Source organism: Rattus rattus, chromosome 14 (genome assembly GCF_011064425.1).
Source record: "Rattus rattus isolate New Zealand chromosome 14, Rrattus_CSIRO_v1, whole genome shotgun sequence".
NCBI lineage: Eukaryota > Metazoa > Chordata > Mammalia > Rodentia > Muridae > Rattus > Rattus rattus.
Genome location: NC_046167.1, coordinates 13,031,642 through 13,055,802, shown reverse-complemented (window position 1 = coordinate 13,055,802; position 24,161 = coordinate 13,031,642). Strand labels below are relative to the sequence as shown.

General features: G+C 41.8%; 1 protein-coding gene across 21 annotated transcripts in view; it reads left to right on the top strand.

The window, feature by feature from the left end:
* Celf2 (CUGBP Elav-like family member 2) overlaps positions 1–24,161 on the top strand; it is an 821,906-nt gene that overhangs the window by 643,252 nt on the left and 154,493 nt on the right. For all 21 annotated transcript variants that reach the window (XM_032884458.1, XM_032884469.1, XM_032884468.1 and 18 more), the window contains one exon: positions 12,748–12,944. In XM_032884458.1, the coding sequence (XP_032740349.1) occupies positions 12,748–12,944 (197 nt within the window). The remainder of the gene's footprint in view (positions 1–12,747; positions 12,945–24,161) is intronic.

Here is a 24,161-nt window from a genome sequence, read left to right as displayed (position 1 = left end):
TATACCCAGTGACACACAACAGTAAAGTCAGTAAACACTGTTAAAGTCAGGGAGAGATGTGCCATTCCCTATTAATAATAATAATATCTGTTAAATACCAGTGCTGGGTGGCATGGACAGCATCTGCTGTGCAGGAGAGACTCAGTGAGCAGGTCTGTATTTTTGGTTTGTAAAATACCACCTTTAACTTAACCACTTTAATTTGACTCCTCCCTTTTAACTAAGACTCCTGAAAGGATATTTTTGAGTATAACATTTAAAATGTGCCTCAATCCTAATTAATATTTATACCTATTCCCCAAAATGAAATTTATTTTCCCTTCAGTCTTATTTCATAGAATCATTCCCTTGGTGGTGTAATTTTAGCCCCCATCTTCAGAATGCATCTTTAGAATGCATCAAATTCTTAAAGATCCACAATTATAATTTTTGACCTGCTAAAATTTCAGTGGAATATCCTTGGCTATAGAGCATTCAAGGCTAATTCAGGATACTGGTGATCCAGTTGATTATCTACTAATCTAGAACAGAGAAGAGTAGGTGGTTTTACACGTTCAGGTACCTTGAGTTGTGGTGATTTCTTTAAAGCTCTTCAAGTGTCATGGTCAGAATTAGTAGATGTCTTATTTCCTAAAATAAAAATTTCTACCATAGCCATATATTTGAAAAAATATGACACCATATGTCTAATTTACCCACCATAGAGATGTAAGCTATATTTGGAGTGATCTCTTCCCCTTTTTAAATATAGATAGATATTTAATTTTTAATTCTCTCCTGGATTGTGGCAGGCCCCACATATGTTAATAGAGAATAGGTTTATTATTGAAGCACAGAGCTGCTTGTCACTGAAGCTTCATGAACACTGTTATCGCTGCCTGACATTTATCTCATAATTTTCTGGAACTGACTGTTGTGTCTCCATGGCAACCTAAATTGCAATTGAAGCAAGTATGATAATAAAGGCATCCGCCAAGATTGACAGCAAGCAAAGCATCGTGACGTTTGTTTATAGTTCCTTCCATAGCTGCAGCTAGAGACAGTGGGATGTGCTCTCTCCTGTCACAGTGGTACCTGACTCAGCCTGTAAGGCAATTTTATTACAACATCTTCAGCTGTGATGTCAGTGATAATGATACTGATCTTTACTGGAATCCTCTCAAGTCATTATGAATATTGAATGTAGTGTTAGCCACGATCTCATTTCCACCCAAAAGAAAATTTTACCTCATTTTGCCCCAATTCAGTGTTGTTCAGTCAGGATCTGCCAACTTGTGATGGTGTAGGAATAGTTTCCTTTAGGGTGAAGGTAACAACAATAGTTACACTAATTTTTCCCTTGATGTTGAAGAACCTTAGTTCTCTCAAGTTCATGACTTCACATTGGTTTGGCTGCTGTCTCAAAGCAAAGAGTCATAGAACTGGAGTAGGTCCAGAGTGAATTAATTTAAAATTAATTTCATTCTGAAAGACTCCATCTGGCTGTATTTTGGAAAGGCACTTACACAGATATATAAACACATGATCATCTGTATTCACTGTGCCAGATGTAATGTCAAAAAATGAAGAAATGTCTCAAAAATTATCTGGGGGGAATTTTTATATAATGATATTCTGACTCTTAGTATAAGAACCACTGCGTTTTAACACATTTAGTCTCATTTTAATTCTGTTTGTTTAGGGAGTTAGATCTGATGATATATATTTAAAAATAAGTAAATACCAAAACCTATTGATGATTTAAGATATTAAATCATTTTTATGCATCATTTAAGATACTAAAGATAATTTCTTATTGGAAAGAACAGATATAAATTTGCAAATCACTACGTCCTTTTTGGTATTAAAAGCGCTAGCTACTAAGATTTCGCGGAACAGTACTATATGGGATAGCATGATTTTATGGTGGTACGATCATATGATATTTAATATTTACAGCCTTTAAGACTCTTGCCTTCTAGGTCACTTCATTCGTAGAAGTATGTACTGAAAAGAAACTGGAATAACATTAGAATTCCAGATAAAGCCCTCCCTGACTATCTTATTCATGTCAAAATTGTACTCAATACTCGCCTCCCTGACTGACTTTCCCAACTGAAATGTTATTTCTGATATAACATTTTTTACTTACTTTATGTCACTCGCCAGAATAAAACCTCTCATTTTTCTAATAGGTTTATCCTCAGCGCTGTGAATAATGTCTGATTGTGAGAGTCACTGCATATTTACTGCAGCTCTAATTGAGTAAGACATCCCTGTTTTCAAGAATTTCAGTTTCACACTATCTCTGCGTAGGGTTTAGTTAATTATTGTTTCTGTATGCTCAGTGGTCAGAGAATGGAAGAAGCAGAGCAAGAGCAAGCATCCAGTCTGTGCTCCATACTTGCTAAGTATAAAATACCTACTGTTCTCAGAGCTCTGATGGACCAGGAGGATGGAACCCATATAGTTAGTACAGCCCAGAACTTCATGGTGGTGCTGGGGAAAAGGCTTAGTAAGAGAGAGGACCTTATCCACAACTTGGCGGAGGGTAAAAGGGAAATGTAGCTAGAGGAATGGCTTTGTATCATAGACTCCAGGATACACACCGTAAGCATTGGTTGAATGGCTAGCCTATTACCCTTTACAAGGCCAGCAGCACACGTGACCAGCCTCTCAGCCAGGAATCTGCCAGAATTCTTTCCTCCTGGCCCACAGTCTTTGGTTACACTTTGCATGCTTAGGATGAAGTGCTCCTGGGGGCACATGCATGCACACGCACACTCAACAGGTGCAGCAGCATGTATTTGTAACACTGGCACCAGTGAGGCAGAACCAGGCATATCCCTGGAGCTGGCTGACCAGCTAGCCTAGCTGAATCAATGAGTTCCAGATTCAGTGGAATACTCCATGTCAGAAAATAAAGTGGGAAGCAAGATGGATGGCTCATTAGCTAACAGTGCTTGTTGAAAAATCTGGTGACTTGAATTTGATCCCTAGGATCTACATAGTAAAAGGAGAAAAGCCAACTCTTCAAGTCACCTTCTGACCTCCCCACATCCTCACTCATACTGTGACACATGTACCAACATATATACATATGTACACATACCTTCTGACCTCCCCACACCCTCAATGCATACTGTAACACCTGTACCGACATGTATACACACACACACACACACACACACACACACACACACACACACACACACACACACACACACACACACACACACACAACTTACACTATAAATAAATAGATAAGGAAAGAAAACTTTGTTAAAGTAAGACAGTGAGGAAAACATCAAACATACACCTCTGCCCTCCACACCCACCATGCAAGTACACCCATACTATGTACATAAGTACATACACCCACACAAGCATGTAAGCATGCACCCACATACACATCTATACACAGAGATTATAAAAATGAAAACAAGAACGGGAAGAAATGAACAGCACTGTGTGGTAATACCCTGTAGGGCATTTGAATTCTCCATAGAGCAATCCTAAGACTTGGCTAGCCGTATGTGTGCGGTGCATATGGGTTGATGTTAGGCTTTCTTGGTAGCTGTCTTATATATGAATAAATCCAGGCACTATTTTCACTAGTGGCTATAGCAGGAATTGTTTTCCCTGAGAGTCACACCTGCTAAAACCTAGTCTGCAGGAAACCAGACATTATGGCTATATTGTTTCTCCCTCTTTTGTTCATCATTTATCTTTTTTTATTTATTTATTTTGTTGCTTTTAAGTTAGATTATACATAGGTGAGGTAGGGAGTAAAAGAAAAAAAAAATCAGTGTTCGTTTTGGAAAGTCTGAACCCACATTGATTTCCTGCAGTATGCATCTTCATTTCCTAACAATCTTAATTTTCAGTTCATTGGTACTCAAACTAATTGCCTCTCAGTCTTCCCAAAGAGCCATTTCAGTCCCTTGCACACAGTAGACAGGCACATCCAGCAGTCAGGTATGAGCAAGTAAAGCAAACCGTGAAGACACTCTCAATTGACAGCCTGAGGAATTTCCGCCCCTTAAAGTGGAAGCATTGGCTGTCACCAGAGGGTGTGTCAGTGTGAGTCTCTGCACTTTGGAAAGGTGAGGGCCTCTGTGTCTGTTGTTTGAAATGATTGTTTCCCTGGTGCCATTTCTAAACATTCATCAGAAATACCTATCAGCCTAGTGAAAATGCCTTCCTCTCTAGCCCCAAAGTCCACGAAACAATTTCTGACAAATCACAGCAGGAAACGAGATTTCCACTGAGGGCGGTCTGCAGCCAGTGCTTTGCCGCCTTCCCAGCAAGGGTTATTGTGTGTTCAGCCATCATGCACCCCCTGCATGCCTCAAATTTGCTTCTTTGTAGGGGTTTTCCAGCTTTCTGCTTTTTACTAGCAGTCAAATGGAGATAAGGTAATCAGGTTTTCCTTTCACTTGGTGAGTCCAAATGCTGGTATTCTGTGACCTTTTCTAAAGAACCGTTCCCTGTGAGTCATGGTTACTTTTACCCTGATGACAGATGTATAGCTTTCAGATCTCTGACCAAATACAATCCAGTATTAACTTAGTAAAACATCCATGACAAACGTCTTGTTTCTAAGTCATAAGTTGCTTGTGAAAGAAAATAATGTCCTGTATACTCTTTTTAAAAACTTTTTATTGATTCCTTGTGAATTTCACATCATACATTTCAATCCCACTCTATCTCCCCAATCTTTCCCCCAATCCTACTCTATCTCCCCATCCCTTCATATCCACCCTCTGCCCTTGCAACCTCCCCAACCCAAAAAACAACAAAAAAATAATAAAACAGAAACAAAAGCCCATATCTCATTGTGGAAGCTATAGTGTGTCACGCAATATACCTTTTGTTCACATACCTTTACTTGCAAATGTTCATTGAATGCGTCATTGGTCTGGTTCGAGGCCTCTGGCATCTGCTACACTATCAGTAGTGGATCCTCACCGAGACTCCCCTCAGATGTCCTGTTGCTTTCCTGAGTCATGGAGAATCCAACAGGTCCCAAGTTGCTTTCAGTTCATTTGCTCCAGCCCCTTCTTATGTCCAGGTAGATGGGGTAGGTGGTCGATGGGCCAACTCAAAGCCCTGGATCTGGGCCTGGGTAGTAGCGGAGTCGGTCAGCCTGGCAGCTTTTCAACACTCACACCACCATTTCCAGCCCCCCAGCTCTGTCCCAGCTAGCTCACTCAGTGCCCTAGCTGGCACCAGGAAGGGCCAGCTCTCTGGCTCTCATGCCCTTGGGGCTGGCTCACCCACACCCATGCCACCAGGGCTAGCTCTACTGTGCTGTCCATGTGAGGTATGGGTCCAACTTTCCAGAGTGCTGCAGCCAGTGAGAGTTGGGCCAACTCTGCAGAACCCTTGGGCATCAGCATTGTCCTCGGTGGCAGCCTAGTCCTGGGATGTCACCATGGCCTTTGGCAGTAATGTGAGCCAAGGATATTGACAGACCCCTACTGCTACAGGGCCATAAACTCAGACAAGGCACCACAGGCCAGAAAGAGCCTCACGGTGACCCCAAGCTGCAGGACAGCCATCTCTGCTCAGGTGTTCCTCTCCACTCTTGTGTCTGCAGCCCCACCTCTCTTCAGAGTGCTCAAACCCATCAACTCTCTCTCCCAGCTCTCAACCACACTGGAGTAGTTCCTGCTGTGGGTGGGTCATGCAACAGGCCAGCCTCTGGGTGTCTTCCATGCAGCATTTCTTTTCCTCTTGTTTTTTGTATAAAAAAAAAAAAAAAAAAAAAGGTATGGACAAGCAGTATTACATGTATGTATGTATGTGTACATAAAGTAACCTTGAATTTTTCTTCAGAATAACACAAGCTAATTTACTTAAAATTTTATCATCAGAAAAGAATTTTTATCTTCTTCAGATATTTTGAGTATTGTTTATTCCAGTTAATCATCCATGAAGTTTTTGGTTGCTGATACAGTACCATTTAACCACAGAGAATCTAGCCCTTACTTTGTAATGGGCATGACTGTAATTCAAAAGGTTTTGCCATACCTGGTAAGTGATAACAGTATCGACAAGTAAATTCAGGAGCATGGTGATTGTTACATCTTATTGGTGATATAATTGATATCCAAAGAGGTCTAAATTTAATAAAGTGTTCAACTACCCGCAGCCTTGCCACAGTGCGGACACGTGTGGGTAGTCGTGACTTGTGAAGACTCTGTACGGTGTGTTTGCCTGGCTCCTGGTTGCCATGCTGCCACCAAGCAGATGGGCAGTGCAGATGACTTTTAGTGCTGCTGAATTTCATGCAGCAGTACTGTCCTGTGGCCTTCCAAAAGCACCAGGCACATTGTCAGTCCTACTGCCCTATGCAGCTCTGTCTTGGATAGTTTGCAGTGACAACCAAACAACCTAGTCTTTTGTGCGCTATCTCTTAAGTACTAGTGACATTAGAAAATGAGTCCTAAACCCATTTAAAGAGTGGCTCTGTCAGCTGACTTGAAATGATAAGGTTGCAGCTCATTTTGTTACGAAGAACGGTGGGACATGTTGCAAGAGATGGCTCTTTGGTCACACCCTTGACAGTTGGCCACTCACGGTTTCATGTAAGCCTGTGTTGCTCCCTCCCCACAGCATACATGACGCTTGTCAACGCTCTGGCCTGTGTGTAGATGCCTATGGGCTTTGGGGATTAAATCAGACACAGGATGTGGAATTATACCAAAGTTTCAAGCAGCTGGTCATACTGTCTAAATTAATCTTTTCAGTAAGTCATTCTCTGCATCTAAACCATAACCAAACACACTCAAGATAGCATATTTTTGAACATTAATACAAGTATTTATTTGAATTAGTATTTCTTATAGCTTTTTTGTAGAAATTATAGTCAATATTTATTATGTTTTATATTTAAATAAAGTTAAATCAACAACTTTTGTTCCCTTTGGTTTACAAGTAGGATGAGTGAGGCACAGAGGAGTTGTTGAATTTTCCTTGAGGGCACACAGTTAAATCGATGCTGAGCCAAGGCCAGCTCCATTGGCCCATTGTCTGCTTGTAGTTACACAACTGAGCTTTAATAACATTTTCAAAATGGCTCCCTAGGAATAATATGTTTAGGTGAGTCTCAACTCTAATCAGTGTTTTAAAAGAATGAGAATGGGTATATTTCTTCCTAGAGCTATGTAGATAAAATTAATTAATAAGAATTTGTTTTATAGTTGCCTTAGCCATAGTTCAGAACTCATTAGTAATATGTAGTTACTGCCTAGCATACTAAAGTATGCTGGTGATAGGAACATAGAGACACTGGAGTATGCTGGTGATAGGAACATAGAGACACTGGAGTATGCTGGTGATAGGAACATAGAGATAGGGAGCATTTCTACCCGCACAGTCTTGAATTGAACTGATGTAGATCATCCCAAGAACTAAAAGCAGTAAGATAAACAGCAAACAAATATCAAGTTAAGAACAATATTATTATTTATTAACACCAAGAAGATCAGCTATCTTTAGGCAAAGGTATTCAGTGACAGTATATTTTTTTTTTACATAGCATTTTTGGCTTAGTTCATTAATATGAGTATTTATTGGTACTTGGAATTTATCACAGCTATTTTGTAACTTTGTTGCTCTTGCTTTTTTGTTTTGCTTTTGTTTTTTGGTTTGTTTTTGTTTTAGAGATAAAGGAAGTTAAATATAGAAAACAAATACAGGAGAAAATACAAAATCAGAAATCTGTTTCTTTGTTTCCAGACTTGAAAAGGAAACTTGAAACTTTTTAGGCTTTATAAAATGTTTTCCTGAAGTTAATAGTAATAATACATTGAACCACTCATATTTAATGATACTTCGCATTCTCAGAGGAACCACAGATGGTTTTGCATGTTCTCTGTTGATCTGATTTCTTTTTACTAGAAAATGGAGTAGGGAAGTAGGTCAGTGCAGTGCTAGAAGCAAAGTGTGAGCACTCGCCCCGCCCTCCCAGCATCCTTAGTTTTCATCTTGACTCTGAGATTCATGCCAGCAGTGTCCCCTGGCCTCATGCTCTCTGACTTATGCTCTCGTTCCATTTGGCACCTGTCCTAGAGGAATCTTAGAGTAGGTTCTTTGCCAAGGGCAAAACAAAATTGGTATTCAGGGTCTTGTTGAAGTTTTCAGGCAAGGTGCCCAGAGACGTATATGTCTGTGTCCAAGGTCTGCAAGTGGTCATGGAGTCCTCGTGAAACACTACTGCCTCACGGTTTCTCCAAAGAAGTCTAGTTGATGGAAGAAGAAGGGAAGACAATGGCTTTTAGATCTGACTGTGTCCATGTTTTACAGTGTGAGTCCTTACAGGTATTACATTGGGAAATGGCACCTTACTTCTGTGGCCCTCCTTTACTTCATTTCTAAAGTGAATATGATTCCAACTAGAGCTATTATGATAGTGTGGGTCAGATACTTGGCAAAGGTTTTTGGCAGAGGGTAGGCCCTCTATTAATACTATTTGGATTTGAATCTAAAGTTCTACACTATAAAAGGCACTACACTATGTTCCATGGAAGGTAGGGAATGAAGAAAAGCAAGCTAGTCCTGGTTTGCTAAGTCAATCAGACTCTTTTCTGACAAAGCTCTTAGTAGAGGGTTTTGTTCAGATGAGGATATACGTATCTATACTAATCTATGACAAGTACTTTGGCTATCTATGGTCCCAGGCAAGAACCCCCAAAAGCTTAGCTTAAAACCTGACTAACGCATGATCTTTGGCTAACTCAGAAGTCTCTATACCTACAACCACATGAGAAAACAAAGTGACCAGATTGCCAAGAGAAATATTCTTCAGCTAAGAGAAAAGGTTTCAGAGTCCAAAGGAAAAGTTAAGGTTATTAAAACAAAGTTATCAAATTTTTTTATATATCAAGATCCAGTAACAATAAGAGAGAGTCAGTCATATGAACAGCCCAAATACAATTTTTTGATTGTGTTTTGTGGTGGTTTTAGTTCATACTAGATACGACTGGATTTCCTTACACACAGAATTGTTGTATACTTCCCATATGATCATTTGCAAAATGGCAGACAAGAAGGGATGTAAAAAGGATACGTGGTAGCTACTCAGTCAAATGACTCTGTAGAAGTAGAGAAGAAAGGCTCTAGACAGATGGTGATCCAATGTGGTGGTTGAGAAGATATGGGTTTCAAAGCACCCTTAAAGGTTTATATACTGGGTACTTGGCTACGTGTTTCCCACAGGTAGAGGAGTGGTATGTGTAAATTTTTCCAGCATTCCTGTTTTTATTTGGGTGTGCGATTCAAGAAACCTAGTAGGACTTGCTTGATCTTTGGTTTGTTTTGAGCTGTCTGTACTCCACTCAAGCCATGCTGTACAGAATGTTTAGTCACATGGTGGATTAGAAATACTTTGCACTTTGGGGCCCAGGGGCATAGATTGGGATTCTAACTATAGTTCATAATCTGGTGCCCTTATCAAGGGAACTTATTTCTCAGATTGGCATTTGAAGACTACGACTTTCTCATAGGGCTGTCTTGAGGGTCGAGTGTAAAGCCCTGCCGTGTGTGGTTGTTCACCCATGCAGTCCTAGCTCTGGCTAAGCAGAGGCGAGCAGATCTCTGTGAGTTCAAGGTCAGGCTGCTCTATAGAGCCTGGTCAGGCCAGGCACCCAGGTCTACAAAGTAAGACTGAAAAACAAGCAAACAAACGGAACCAAAACCAATTTTTAAAAAGTAAAGTACATAGCATAGTATTGACACCCTGTTACTAAGGATGAGTCATGTTTGGATTTACACCAAAACTTTTTAAATTAAAAAACAGATTTATGGGGCTGAAGAGATGGCTCACGTGTTAAGAGCACTTACTATTCTTTCATAGGTCCTGAGTTCAATTCCCAGCAACCACATGGTGGCTTAGAACCATCCATAATGGGATCTGATGCCCTCTTCTGATGTGTCTGAAGACTGCTATAGTGTACTCATATAAATATAAAATAAATAAATCTTTGTAAGTACTGTACATTTGCTTAAAAAAGAAAAAGCATTTTTTAAAAGATAGATTTATGGTAGTCACTTGTGACTGTGTAAAGGAAACGTATACACAGTGAGAATAGCGAGACATTTATTCTGGGCCATGTGCCTCTATGACGTGCTGGTATCTGTTGTTGCCATTTTATGGGTGAAGGATCTGAAGATCAGAGTAGCATGGGTAGAAGGCAATGATGTCAGGGTTCAGAGCCATGTGTTTGCCACTGCTCTGTATGCCCTTTGAATGGTAAGAGGTCCAAGGGTGTCTAGGAGGGACTGGGAGACATGTTGAAGACCAAAGGAGTGAGCATCCTTCCTCTGTGCCGCTTTCCTCCTCCTTTGGCTCCCTTAGTTTCTGTTATTTGGGAAAGCATAAAAGGAATGTTCATTTGCGGTATGCACAGTAATTAGTGCTTGCTCCAGAACTCTAAGTTTAGGTATCAGACAACTAACTATATGGCAGCCTAACTTCACTGTATTAGTCATCCTCCAACTTCCGCTTTCTGTTAGCTCGGACCTGTGCAGTACCTTCCTCTTCTCATCTAGCTGGTTGTCAGCAGCAGTAACCACGAGTCCTTCCTGTCCCAAAACTGAATCTTACCACACTCTGAGCTTCCAAAGTACTACACACATTGTATGCTCTACTGCAGAGAGCTGCCTGTGCCACCTCCACCCTGAGCCATCACAGCTCCACAGGCTAAATATTGAGTTCTCAGTGATGGGGAACAAGATAGGTGCATGATAGCAAGAGAATGGTCTAGGCTAATAAGCAAGCCTAGATAAACAAGCATTGGATTACAACTGAATTGTTGAAAAAAGATTTTGTATTCAATATTTTATTCAGTAGTACATTTTTATAACAATAAGGCTGATTAGAGAATGCTCTAAAAATGTTGCACATTAAGATAGTCTGTTTACTTCAATGATTAAAAAATAAAGTGGTCACATGGGCAGGTGGTAGAGGTGTGTAGAGATCAAGGCAATACTAGTGAAGGGGGTCTGATATCATTGCCTCTCTGAATTAATCTGACTTGAGGTGTTTTGTTTTTCTCTTTCTACGAGCGCTGAGCTTTTAAGGGGCTGTGCTTCTGTGTGGATGTGTGGTCACTGTAGATTAGGTTGGCTCTAGTTCAGGGCCTGCCTTCCGTGGCTCCCAAGTGCTCCCATGTTAAAGATTGCAGGCGTGCTGTGGGGTGGGAGTGGGGCGCTCATGTCTAGTGAGGTTAGAGCTACAGCAGCTTTAGTGTTCTTTCTGTTTGTCTGTTTCTTGCAACGAAATAAGGAACTCTGCTCAAGATCTTTATCTAATACATTTTGGTATTTCTCCGAGGCTGCAGTGAAATCACACCTGCCATTTGCACTTTAGTGTGTCTTCCTTCTGACCTGCTTAAGTAGTGAAGGCTGCAGCTACTGAGCTCCTTGTTTCGCACTTGTTGAGTTTCCACAGACTGACAGAGTGAGTTAAGCACCCACTACGAAGGAAGGGTGTATTGAGAAGCAGTTAGCGTTCTACAGAGAGGACCTGGGGTGTGCAGTGTATTGGGTGGGGGATACGAAGGAAAGGTATTTGGCTTGCTTTATTATTGTCAGAGGGGAAGTCCAAGGTAAAAAGAAATGACTTCATAATATCAAGCTTGTGACAAGTATTCTCTCCAAAATTTGGGTCTGGGAATGACAGGAAGAAAGACATAGAAGCTTATGCTTTAGTTCTTCGTATCCGCCCCAAATATTTACTGAAGCTAGGAGAAGAAAAAGCAGACCTTTTCTTCTCTTTCCCAAACGTGTGATTGTTTAGAACTTAAGTGCAACATCTGGAAGTCAGATATACAGAGAGCAATTTATGGAGTGTGAAAGATTTGAAATATTCAGTGTCCTTTAGTAGGAACTCAACTTTCTGTGCTGTATTTTTCCCCCAACACAAAGCAAGCAATTCTGAGATCACTTTTGCCTCTCTGAATTAAGCCCTTTGTGCTTGGGTCCCATAAACAATGTGCTTTTTAAAGGGGAGCCCCCTGCCCCCCCCCCAAGCTCTGGCCCTTGTCTCCAGTGCAAGCAGCCAATCAGCTGCTCCGAGCTGCATAGCTGGCGCGCTTGCCATTCTGAGCAGCAACAACATACTAATTTGATGCACACATGGATGCCTCTCGCACTCTGAAATCCATTCGTCACCAGCATCTTGCATTAGTCATCTGATGGACTGCCAAGTGTTTCATTTTCTTCCCATGTGACTTTATTATTACCACCTCTCTTCCAAACCTCTGAAAAAGGGCGGGGAATGGGGGAGAGGGGGAGAAATCCAGCAGCAATCCAGCTCTGCCTTTCTTCCTCGGATAACCAGCACAGAGCTAGCTGCTAATGCTGCTGCTCACTTGTGCCGTGTTGATGGCAGCCTTCACAACTGAGACCCACACTTAACTCACAGCCGCCTCCGCGGCCTGGGTCCTGAGATGCCCATGCCCTGGGTACCAGGCGGCCAGGCACTGCCCTGTGCTCTGGAGTCAGTGCTGAGCAGCAGCGGCAGCGGCACACAGTGAAAGCACCGCGCTGCCGCTGCTGCTGCCGCCGCTGCCGCTGCTGAGAGCAACCTAATGGTGCCTCTGCTTTGTTTTAGTTCATCACATTTCTACGACTCATTAGGCACTTTCCCCTGTGCTCCTCTTCCTCTTTCCGCCTTCTCACCCCCAACCCCCACTATTTTTTCTTCCTGTCCTTCACCCTGAAGCCCTAACTCTGGCTTCTGGTTCCGTTTTTTGACAGTAACGGCACAGCCAACAAGATGAACGGAGCTTTGGATCATTCTGACCAGCCAGACCCAGATGCCATTAAGATGTTTGTCGGACAGATCCCTAGGTCCTGGTCGGAAAAGGAGCTGAAAGAACTTTTTGAGCCTTATGGAGCTGTCTACCAGATCAACGTCCTCCGGGACCGGAGTCAGAACCCTCCCCAGAGCAAAGGTACAAAAAGCATGTGGCGCATGGGGTAGGGGTCGCCCAGCTGTCAGGGTGGGTTTAGTGACTGGGGTGGGCACGCCTGGGCCGACTAGAGATCCCAGAACCTTCAGCATGCAAGAGGGAGGGCAACAAAGAGGAAGGGAGGGCAGGCTGAGAGCAGCTGGGCTGCCAGCCCTGGTGTTCTTGCTGTGCCTCAGGGCTCCTCCCAGAGTTCCCGCCTGCTGGGACAGGTGGTACCAGAGGAGCAGGACAGGAATGCTGCCCAGCTTTTTGTGGTCTCCTGATCCGCTCCTATGAGGTCACATTCTAAGCAATGTGGTCTCCAGGGCGGAGTTGCTGCTGCTTTAAGGAACAGCATTCTTAGCCTTGTAATTCAGGAGCCAACTCTTTCTATACTACCTTTTCATGATTTCTCAGGCACACAAGTACATTATACTTTTCCATAGCTGTAGAGACCTTGAAATGACCTGCAAACAGTGTGGTGCCACTGGTGGGGTAGAGAAAGGGTTCACCTTGAGGACAGATGCCCATTCTTGGGGGGCAGCTGAGATCACTAAGAGAACTGTGCCTACTGGCACAAGGGGTGGTGCCCTAGCGGCAGGAGACAGTTAACACACCTTCAGAATAGTCAAGGCTTACACTCTCACCAGAGGTGAGATTAAAGGGAAAAGTTCGGGGCTTGTTACTGCCTCCATTTTAAGATAATGGTGATTGGGCGGAGGTTGTGATTATTAAAATAGAGGCCAAGAACTTGGTTGGTGCTTCTGTGTTTTTAAGTCCTACGTTGTCAGCTCTGTATGGACTAAAATCCTCCTCTGCTGCTACCACTTGGTTTCTGTTGCTATGCTAACCTTTTTGCTTTAGCGATTTTGTTCTGTTTTCAGTCTCTCTCCTCAGGGCCTCTCCCGTGGGTATCACAGTTCCTTTTTTTCTGGGCTTTACTATTCCTTCCCAGTTTGTTGTTTTAGTTTTATGTGCATCTTGTAAGAGGGGGCTCATCTTCCCACTTGTATGTACTCTGTAGTTAGGCACATCAACCTTACCTTGTACTTTTTCTGAGCCTTTTAAAAATAAAAGAATAAGAAAATTTTAAGACGAATATTCTGTAATCCTGTGATGTGCTGGACTATCTCCTGTTCTCTATGGTGCTGAAGTCTACTGGACTTTGGGGAGCTTTTTAAAGGAATTTAAAAGCCCACAGCTTTTGTTTAAAAAAGGAGGCCCCCCCCACATACTATTTAACATTACAGCTGTTTTAAAAAGACTAGAATGTTGTCTCTACAGATAATACTGCCTACAATTAGATAAGCAGACTCTAATATCTAAAATCAGTAAAATGTAAAACCACAGAAATAAGAATTACATTAGAGACCTTCATGACTGTTTAGATGTTTTCCACACAAATTAGGAGTTCACTGTAGTGTTTTCATATTATCCTGTATAAGGGAGCTAGTGTAATGCATGGGCCTTCCTCCCACTCAGATGTATTCTGTGTATGGCTTACCATGTGTTCCTCCGAGCCGTACTTATCCAGACTACATGGAGACTATACATCTTGTCAACTGTTCATTGGCACTTCTAAGTAATTAAGGAGCTCAAGCTCTTGGATAGGGAGAGAAACCAAATACGGGAGCTCTGAGGCGCTTGTGTGTCGTATCCGGCATCTACTGAGAACTTTTGTGTGTGTTTCCGCTTAGCCTTCAGCAGAAGTGTGAAGGTAGATGGTGTGAGTCAGGTTTCACACGTGACTAGACTGACGCTCATACAAGTTAAGAAGTGGAGCCCAGGTCTCCCAGCTTGTAGTGTCTTTTCCTTTGCCTTTAGTTTGGGTACTCATGGGTTTAGATTATACATCATTCCATAGATTATACATCATAGATTATACATACATAGATTATACCTCATTCCAACTCATACGGGATCCCGGGACAGGAGTTAGAGATGAAATCATTCAAATCTTACCTTTACTGTAAACTAGAAGTCTCAGATCAAATATTGCTTGAACTATGTGGCCGTGAGGCAAGGCTTGAAAGGGTTTCTTCTCTGTTGTAAAGGTATTTACTCAGATGGGATTGGGGCCCCGTAATGACATTGCTCTCAGAGGCAAACAGCACTCAGCTGCTTACATGTAGAAAGCAACAGCTACCATTTTCTTTGCATCAGTATCCATGTGTACCGCATATAATTTTACATGTTTATATGTAAGACTGAATCCCAAGTTTACATTGGTTTTGACTGTCAGCAGAGTACAGTTGGCATTGCTGACACAGTACTGATGCCAGACCCTCAGAAACTCAAATTACTGGAGGCTTTGTTTAAATGGGGTTTAAATTACCTAAGCAAGGTGCTTGGATGGCCTTGATTCATTGCCTCATTGGCCTTAATGGTTCCAGTGAAAGAGGCAAAAGTTGTGCTATTACATAATCCAGGTGAGTTAGCTTTCTTTTTCTTTGCATCTTATAAAAAGCATTACCCTGTTTTCCTCCTATAAGAGTTGAAGTGAGAGCTGTTTCTCCCCCCCTCCCCTCCTCCTTTCCCCTTTCTCCTCTTCCTCCTTCTTCTTATAGATGCATTATTCAAGCAGTTTCAGAAACTAGGGACTCTAACTAAGTAAGCTGCCTACTCTGTTAGGACTTAGAGGAACATTTTTTACTTGTGTATATGTATGTTGGATCCAGGCATGTGAAAGCACACATGTAGAGATCAGAGGATATTGAGTATCAGGCCTTGCCTTCCACCTTGTTTGATCTCTTTCTTCTTTGTTCCATTGTGTGTCAGACACACTGTTACAATTAGTAACAGCCAGTAAGCTGTTCTCAGAGACTGTCTTTTTCTTCTCATCTTTATATAGAAATGCTATGATTAAAAATGTATGCTACTACCCTTAGCTTTTCATGGACCTGCAGAGCTGAATTCAGATTCTCACATGTGTATGGCAAGTGGTTTACTCACTGAACCATCTCCCCAGCCCAAGAGGAGCATGTTTCATTCAGTGGTTATCTGTCTGTCACTTCTGCAGATTATGAGAAATACTACAGAGTGGGTAAAATATGGCCTTTAAAACCAGACATGCATAAATTCAGTTCTTGGCTCTGATTCTCTAGAAGTATTTCACTGAGTGGTTCAGTCAATCATATCAAAATAATGGGACAGTCCTCATAGAACACTGTTAGTGATGTCCATGCTGGGATATGGCAGGAACTTGCTGTAAGAGATTGTTTTAATCCTTAATCTTCATCATAACTATCTTTTAAGATCTTAAGATCTAAGTAGAGCAGTAAAGTCAACACATGGGTCACAAAGGTCACCACAGTGAGAGGATGGATAATAGTGACTAGAAATAAAGTCAACACATGGGTCACCACAGTGAGAGGATGAGATAATAGTGACTAGAAGACACATACTGAAGTTAGAGTTCACAGGAGAAATAGTGACTTTTATTTTATAGGATATAGGAAAAGAAAACATCTTTACCAAATTTTAAAAGCACCAATGGAATTTTAGTAAAATAGAGTTGATACTAAATGTTACACGTGGATGGACTTAACTTAGCATGATTCAGAGAGGGAGAGAGGTGGGGTGGCAGAGCACAGTCTGAAAGCTGAAGTCTCACAGATACAAAACATGTGAACTGAAATGGGGGAAAAAAGAAAATCACGAAGCTAAGAATTTATAGGATAGGGCCAGGTTTTAGAGTCTTTGTTCTAGGATTTAAAAAGTAAAATAAGATTTCTCTTTAAATAAAGGGAGATCTGGAAGTGATACTTAAGCAAAAGGCAACAGAGAAGTGAGTTGGGTGAGTTGTGCTCAGAGGAAGGTGCTGCGAGAGTAGACTGTGAGGGAGAGGCGTGAGTGGCAGGATGTGGATGACAGTGGACAGGAGAGCTGGCAGTGAACTGGAGCAGTGACTATGGAGACGTCCTGCTTCATGTGGGAAAAATGGGGAAGAAATTCACAATGGTGGGAACAGTAATAAGGAGAAAAATTTGGAAACAGAAAAAGTTTCAATTTTGAGGTGCCCCAGAAGGATCAAGAATAAGGGCCAAGAAAATGCACTGAATGCTGTGCTCACGAGGACCAAGCAGCATTTCAAAGGCAAGGTGGCAGTTTAGGAGAAGAGCAGTTTAGGCCGTATGTATGGGGCCGTGAGTACAGATGTCCTTACTCATGCTCAGATCGTGTAAGAGCAGTGCCTACACATACTGCTGATGTCTCCTCCTGACGTGATGAAAAGGTAGGACAAAGATGATCCTGGAATACAGGCACCCCCGGAGACAGGGCTCTTGAAAGGAGAGAAGGGAAAGCTGAAGAATAGACATCAGGAGAAGGGTTAAAGACACTTCATTTGAGACAGCAGTGCAGTTAGGAGGAAGTAACATTTAGGAAATGTCAACATCAAGGAGGAAATACAATATTTGGTAGAAAATATTTAGTCGTGTTGCCCCTCTGGTTTTGTAGTAAATAGTAAATTTCTGAGGGCACCAAGTGGAATTGGGGATTTATGAAGAACAGACTCTGTTGGTTTGGAAAATTGAACAGAACTCTTAAAAAGCAGAAAGGACCCCATGCACCCGGATCGTGTTTCACAGTGGGCCTAAGAGGCTGTGATTCCGGAGAACTTGAGGATCCAAGGAAAGACAGCATGTTAGAAGTCTGTAAACAGGCAGAGAGTTAGAATCACAGACACCTTGAGGACCGAGGCTAAGCTGATGTGGTAAGGTCAAAAAGGGTAGCAGATATGTTGAAATATGTTCTCCAAGGTCTAAAGTACAGAGCTGGTACAGAAGGAGAAAGAGTATGCCTTGTCTCAGAGAAAAAGAAAAAAGATCATATGCTAGAAGTGGAAGATACAGATACTGTGGCCAAGACCAAACATCAGACTTACAACTACCAGTGAAACATGTGGGCTGGACCAAAGTCAGAAATTATAATCCAGAATCATGGCCTCTGAAGAAACATGCTCTGTAATGCAGGGTATGTCAGTTTTTCTAAATTTAAATTAATATTCTGCTTTTACAGGAATGAAAACCAAGTGATTAAATTGAAATAACTTAACCTTTGAGGCTGTTAGTCAGGAACAGAACCTCAGTCCTAATCTAATGCATTGCCAATAACATTTTCCTGTATCTTCTTTAATGATTTCTAAGCCAAAGAAATATAAAAAGTGGAAGTGATTTGTGTCGACGATCTCCATGTAGTCCAGGCCAGAAAAACAAAACTTCCTTCTTTTCATGAAGTCTGTTAGGATTCATCAGAAATCCAGCCGTGCATCCCTGCCTTGCTCACATCACCACAGCAAGGCCTTCTTCCCTCTTCCAGAGTTCACTCACTGTGAGAGTTATCCATTAATGCAGTCTAGCTTTGACCTACTCTGTCTGTAGCTCAGCGCTGTGGATACGTTTCTTGAGAATGAGGCTCAATGGCTAGAGAGTGAGCAATGGTGGGAAGGCACTAAGGCCTGACTGTTCTTTTAATTTCAGAATTGGGCAGAGTGACAGCTCACAATCCAGATGATTGTTCTTGTTCTGGGAGAATGATCATGGGCCCTGGAGACAGGAGCCTTACAGCTAGTTCTTCGGACTATAAGATAACTCAGAATGAACCTCCATTTCTCTATCCACAAGATATCCACCATTTCGAGATGTTTTACATATTCAGTAAATACCAAATGTGAGTGCTGCTAGTATAGTACAATGGCAGTTGAGCATCTTACAAGCTGCGCTCTTCTCAAAAATGCTACAGGTTTATAAAGCATACTCTTGGCCAGTGCATGTTATGGTTCTAGGGACACAGAGGCTACAGTGAGGTGGTAAGATGCAATCCTACATTTCACACCATTCCTTTCTTCCTGATAACCTCTATCAGAGCCTTAAGTAATACATGGTGCTAGGACTAAAGGGGTGTGCCACCATATCTAACTCTGCTACATTTCCTAAAAGGTATGGCTGCACACTGGATCATGTGGCACTGTTCTGTTTTTCCTGGTCCACAGGAAGAATTCTTTTATCCTGAGTTAATTCTTTATCCTAACAGAAGTCTCTGTATTACTTAGCATGATACTCTTTCATTATTAACTAAGGACCAGCAGGGTAAATATAAAACAGAATCAGAATTTTTATATACATGTAGGCCGGGGTCCTAATCCTGCCTTGGGAAAGCTAGGTATAGTTGTATCATATGGATATATTAGAAAGAGCCATTAGAGGACTGGGAAGGGGCTCAAAGTGCTTGCTTGCTATGTGTGTGTGAGGACCTGAGTTCAAATTCCCAGGATGTTTGTAAAGCTGTGTATGATAGTGTGCATCTGTAATCCCAGTGCTCTGACATGAGTAGGAGACAGAAGACTTCTCCCAGAACTCATGCTGCACTCACATATATGAACAGGAACAATTATACATGTATACATACATGTACACCACACAAGAATAAATGAAAGAGTTAACAATATAGATATTTTTCAAATGGAGTTTTAAATAACATCTACTGGATGATTTGAGGTGAAGGATTGGGAAATGCAAAATAATTTCCTTTAAGTTCTCGTAGGAAGGAGTCCTTTCTAATCCCATACTGTGGACAGGGTGGCTGGGGTATGTTTGATTTCTGTAACTTCGATCAAAGGGCAGTTTCTACCCTAGCAGATAATATTTACCATGGGTATATTTGATCTTTATCTCTCTGGAGAGAAAAGAAGAAGAAAGGGAATGAGGGTGATACAGAACACACAGACTGCCAGTATCAAAGAGGACAGAAATTTCTCAAGAGTGCCTCTGACTATTTTGTTTTGCTTCTCCTCTGTCTGGAACAGTAAGCCTTCAGCAAGGCCCCTGTTGTCTTGTTCCTGGTAGATGTAGGTTTCTAGAATTACAGCTGTCAAAGACTTAAAGAATACAGACTCTGGACAGAAGAGGAAGGCTTGTTTTGGTAGAGATTTCACATGAGAGAACCTAGGGCTCATGACATGTGTCTCCGAATGCCTCCAACACGTATTGCTGGCTGTATGAGGGCTGACGTCTAGGCACCTCACAGTCTGCCTTTGCCACTTCACCTTGATACCCTGCCTGCGTAGAAGCTGCACTTGCCTTTCAGTGGCACCTGAGGAGATTCTCTATGGTAGAGGGGCTGTAGCACCCTTCACACAATTGTGCCACTTAAACGACCAGGCTGAGGACATTATGAAACAGTTCTTTGGAAATAAGCAGCCCAGCTTTCTTGCCAGAAAGATGCCCTCCACAAGGCAATCTTGTTATTTATTTGGTAATACCTTAAGCATTGCATGATAGCTGTCACCATGTGCCTTCCTTCCCCACTTTGGATCCACTGATCCTAGAAGTTCACACATTCTGATTCAAAGGCTTACTTTCTTCTCTCTTCAACCTTTACTTCTGATGAAAGTTTAAAATTGATTTAAAAAGAATGCAAATTGAAATGTGCATATTGAAAACAATGTCACATATACTTTTGAACACGCCTGTTAGCCTCCATGACTCTACCCACTGTGAGAAGTACAGTGATGCCAGCCCAGTTAATACTGCTTTTTATCCTTATATACATTACCCAAATGCTAAGGACATTTATTTAGACTTAAGAGCTCAGATTGGTGGTTCTTCATCCTAATTTTAGTGATTCTGGGACCACCTATTCTTAGCTCTATTTTCCAATGTTGGTTAACCCTAACTTCCTACGAGCAATTTTCTTCCTCCAATTAAAAGTAGGCATCCCAAAGGTACCAGTGTGAATAAATATAGAACAATTATTATGACCATCAAAACCTTTGAAAAATTCCAAGTAATTTAGATAACTAGACAAATGGGAAAGTAGAAATTAACCTAAGTAATACTGTCTTAAAATAATTTCTTTGGGTAGCAAAAATGATAAATGCTAGTATATTGTCTTCTAAGAGAGTTGGTTAAAGATATTGAAAGTATTTTGACCCATATTGTAAAGCTCAGCAGAAAATTAACTTTAGGCATCTCAGTAATATTTGGGGTTAACATGAGAAACACTCTGGCAGTAAACCCGAGCAGTTAGACGTACTAAAGTATTGGGCCTCAGATGGGCTATGACGAGTCCATGCTATGGAGAAAGCTGCAGCACAGGAGGCACGCGTGAGAGGACGCTCTGTGTGTGCTGGCTTCTCCAGGCTTCTTTTAGCTGAGTTGGGTGGTCAGCTACATAGAAGCAGAGCACAGAGTAGCAGGTCTTCCTACCTAGAGGAAAGAGCTAATCAGTGGATGAGGACAAATCACAATGGTAAAAACCAGTCAAGGTAGATGGGGATAGCAACTCAGACACCACAGAAATTGATATCTAAGATCAATACTTTTTCACTCTCTATGAAAATAACTGAGAGAGACAAGTTTCTACTAATCTACTATTCACACTCTGGCATTAACTCAAATTAGAGAAACTCATAATCTAGACTTGAAGCAGTGATCATGTTGAAGAATAAAGGAACATAGTTTCTCTGTTCCTGTTAAAAGGTCACAAGCTGGGATCAGAGAACAGAAGTAAGAGGTTGACACTGAGTGTTCTGTGATGATACTCTTCAGCTCTCCTGGAGTCCCATCCTCATAAAGTATTTTAAGGTTTCTTATGCCTTAGGTTTCCGTAGCAGATTCTAGAGCCCACCTGACAAGCAGCCAAGACGTGTCTCTGCAGGATCCGGAAAGTGCAGCTAGTTCTTCACCTGCTTCTCCATCCTAGCATCATCCTAAAGGACAGATGCTACTGTAGTTCAATGGCTGTCTTATCGACAGACGAAAGAAGGTAGACAAGCGTTATAGGCATCGAAATGTGAGGAAAGAAGGCATCTGACGAGACGATGAGCCATGCTGCTCCCACATGCCCAGCATTACAAGTGTTACCAGAGCAGAAGCAAGCTGGACGGAGCAGGTAGCTTAGTAACCTTTTACCATGGAAAGCCTTTTCTCTGCCATCTAGGGCACCGTGCCCAGTATTCGCAAGCATTATTGAAGTTACACCAAGTAGATGGAGGCATTCCAAAGGGGAGCAGCATGAATCACAAAGATCTGGGAAGGTGGGCCCACAAGGAAAAAGTCCAATAGGTTAACCTAAAAGGGCTGAGCATTAAGCCATAAGGGGGAAAAGAGGAAAAAACCATAGCAAGGAATCAAAAGAGAGGTTGTGCTCTCAAAAAACAAAACAAAACAAAACAAACAAACAAAAACCTCTGTTGTTGTTTTGAAAATCCTAATGTACACATGGAGTGAGGCTCTGTATAGATAAGCTGTTTGAATTAATACTAAGCCATGGGATTCTGATGCCTGTACTTAAAACGGTGGAACATCAGGTAAAGTACTGAGTGTGAACCAGACATTTTTACAGAAGTGGTAAACACGAGCCCCGTGAAGAAGTTAAGAAGATGGCAGTGCAGCAGCTAACTTAGCAGTCTCAAGAGTGGACCTTGCCCATCGGTCCTAAAAGGACTAAGGCAAGCCCTTTGTTACTGTGGTTTGAAGGTTAGGCTCTCATTGAAAGGAAACAGGTGGCCCAAAGTCATGTGGCAGTCAGTAGTGTTTGGTGGCCTGCTGGTCAGAAAGTATCTTACTTATGTGCTCCAGATTTCAGTGCTTTTCCTGAGATAGAGATGAAGCGAAAGATTAGGGGAGCTGAGGTCATGTGACAGGAAGTGTGATGTTTCCCTTTTCAGTACCCGTATAGCCTCCTTCCTCTTTTTCTTCATTTTTAGTATTCCTTCTTTTCTCACCTCGCTGTGGGGAATTTAGAACAAGGCCAGTTAGTCTCCTCCTAGAGTCTTTCTGAAGGTTTTCCTATCTAATACCAGGAGACAGAGCCTGCTATGGCTCTTACACTGGCATAGTGAGTCAGCCCCCATGCATCGAGCTGGCCTTCTGCTGCATTATTTCCCTCAGGAAACATGAACAAACATCTGTTTACCCAGATAGCTCACTGGTAACTGACAGGCAAAATGTTTCGACCCAAATCTATCTTAAGATTTCTTGTAGGAGCATGGGTGACTCTGAAGCAGCTGCATCTAAGAAGAGTCCTCCCTGCATGGGTGAGAACAGGAAGTGAGCATTGCTGGAGCTCCCTGGCCAATGAGTGCCACTGAGTGCTCTCCTGTCCTGTCCCCATGGAGAGTGCTATTGGCTGTATAACCTTCGAATGGGCCTTCCCTTACATTTGTGACCTTCCTGGGTCCTATAAGTCTCCATCTTCCATTTTCTCTCCAGGAGGAGAAAAAAAAATAACTATCTAGGCCTTCAAAACCAACCTTTTAAATTTGGTTTTACTTAAATTTTGTTTTGGGCAATTTCACATCTGTACAATGCATTCTGACCACTATCGCCTCCCCTGCCTGTCTCCTTCCTGACAGATCTCTTCTTCATGTTCAAGTCTTTTCGGTTTGTTTTGTGGCCCACTGAGTTTAACACAAATCGTGACCATAGACTTGGAGATATCCACTGCAGCCTGATTGGTTCAGCAGTGCTGAACAGTAACAGTATTTAGCAAAGGTTCCCGAGAAAGAATTGCCAGCCCCTACTTAATAGATACTACTTTACATTAAGATGACTAGTACCCTTAATCCTCACAGGAAGCATGTGTGTTTGTGTGCTAAACCCTTATTTGTTGTTTAAAACTTCATTATAACCTCAAATTGTTTTTGTTTTTTCTTTCCCCAAATGGATGTGAAATCCTCCCTGGAAGCCTTCTGAGGAGTGAAGTATAAAGTGTTGCAAGCTCATTGCTCAGTGGGGAACTTAGCATGAATTGGGAACTTGATAAGGAGGAGAAAAAAGGAGAAAGAGAAGAAGAGAATAGTGAGAGGAAAGCGAAATGAATAATACCTGACTTTCTAAGTGGGATAAGCTATAAAATGTTTATTCTGAATTTTTGTGTAGGGAAATCTTGAGTGCTTTTTTAATTATGTTGCTAGAAAATACACACAATTGAAGTAAGTATTTTTGACACTTTAAGATTGTGGTAATGAGTCAAGGGATGAGAATAGTCAGATAAAGTCAGTGATCTCTTGAGGAGGGTGGCAAAAAAGTTGGTTTGTGACTCAGAATCAGAGCCCATAAAGGAGTTCATTTACATTCCAAGGTTAAGTGAGTAGTTCAAATTCTTGATCCTAGTGTTCTTGACATTAACGATGGCAGTCTCCCTTTAAATAACAGCATGCCCGTTTATTTAGCCCAGTTCCCCTGGGCATCCTGTTAGCAGCATAGCTAACTTAGC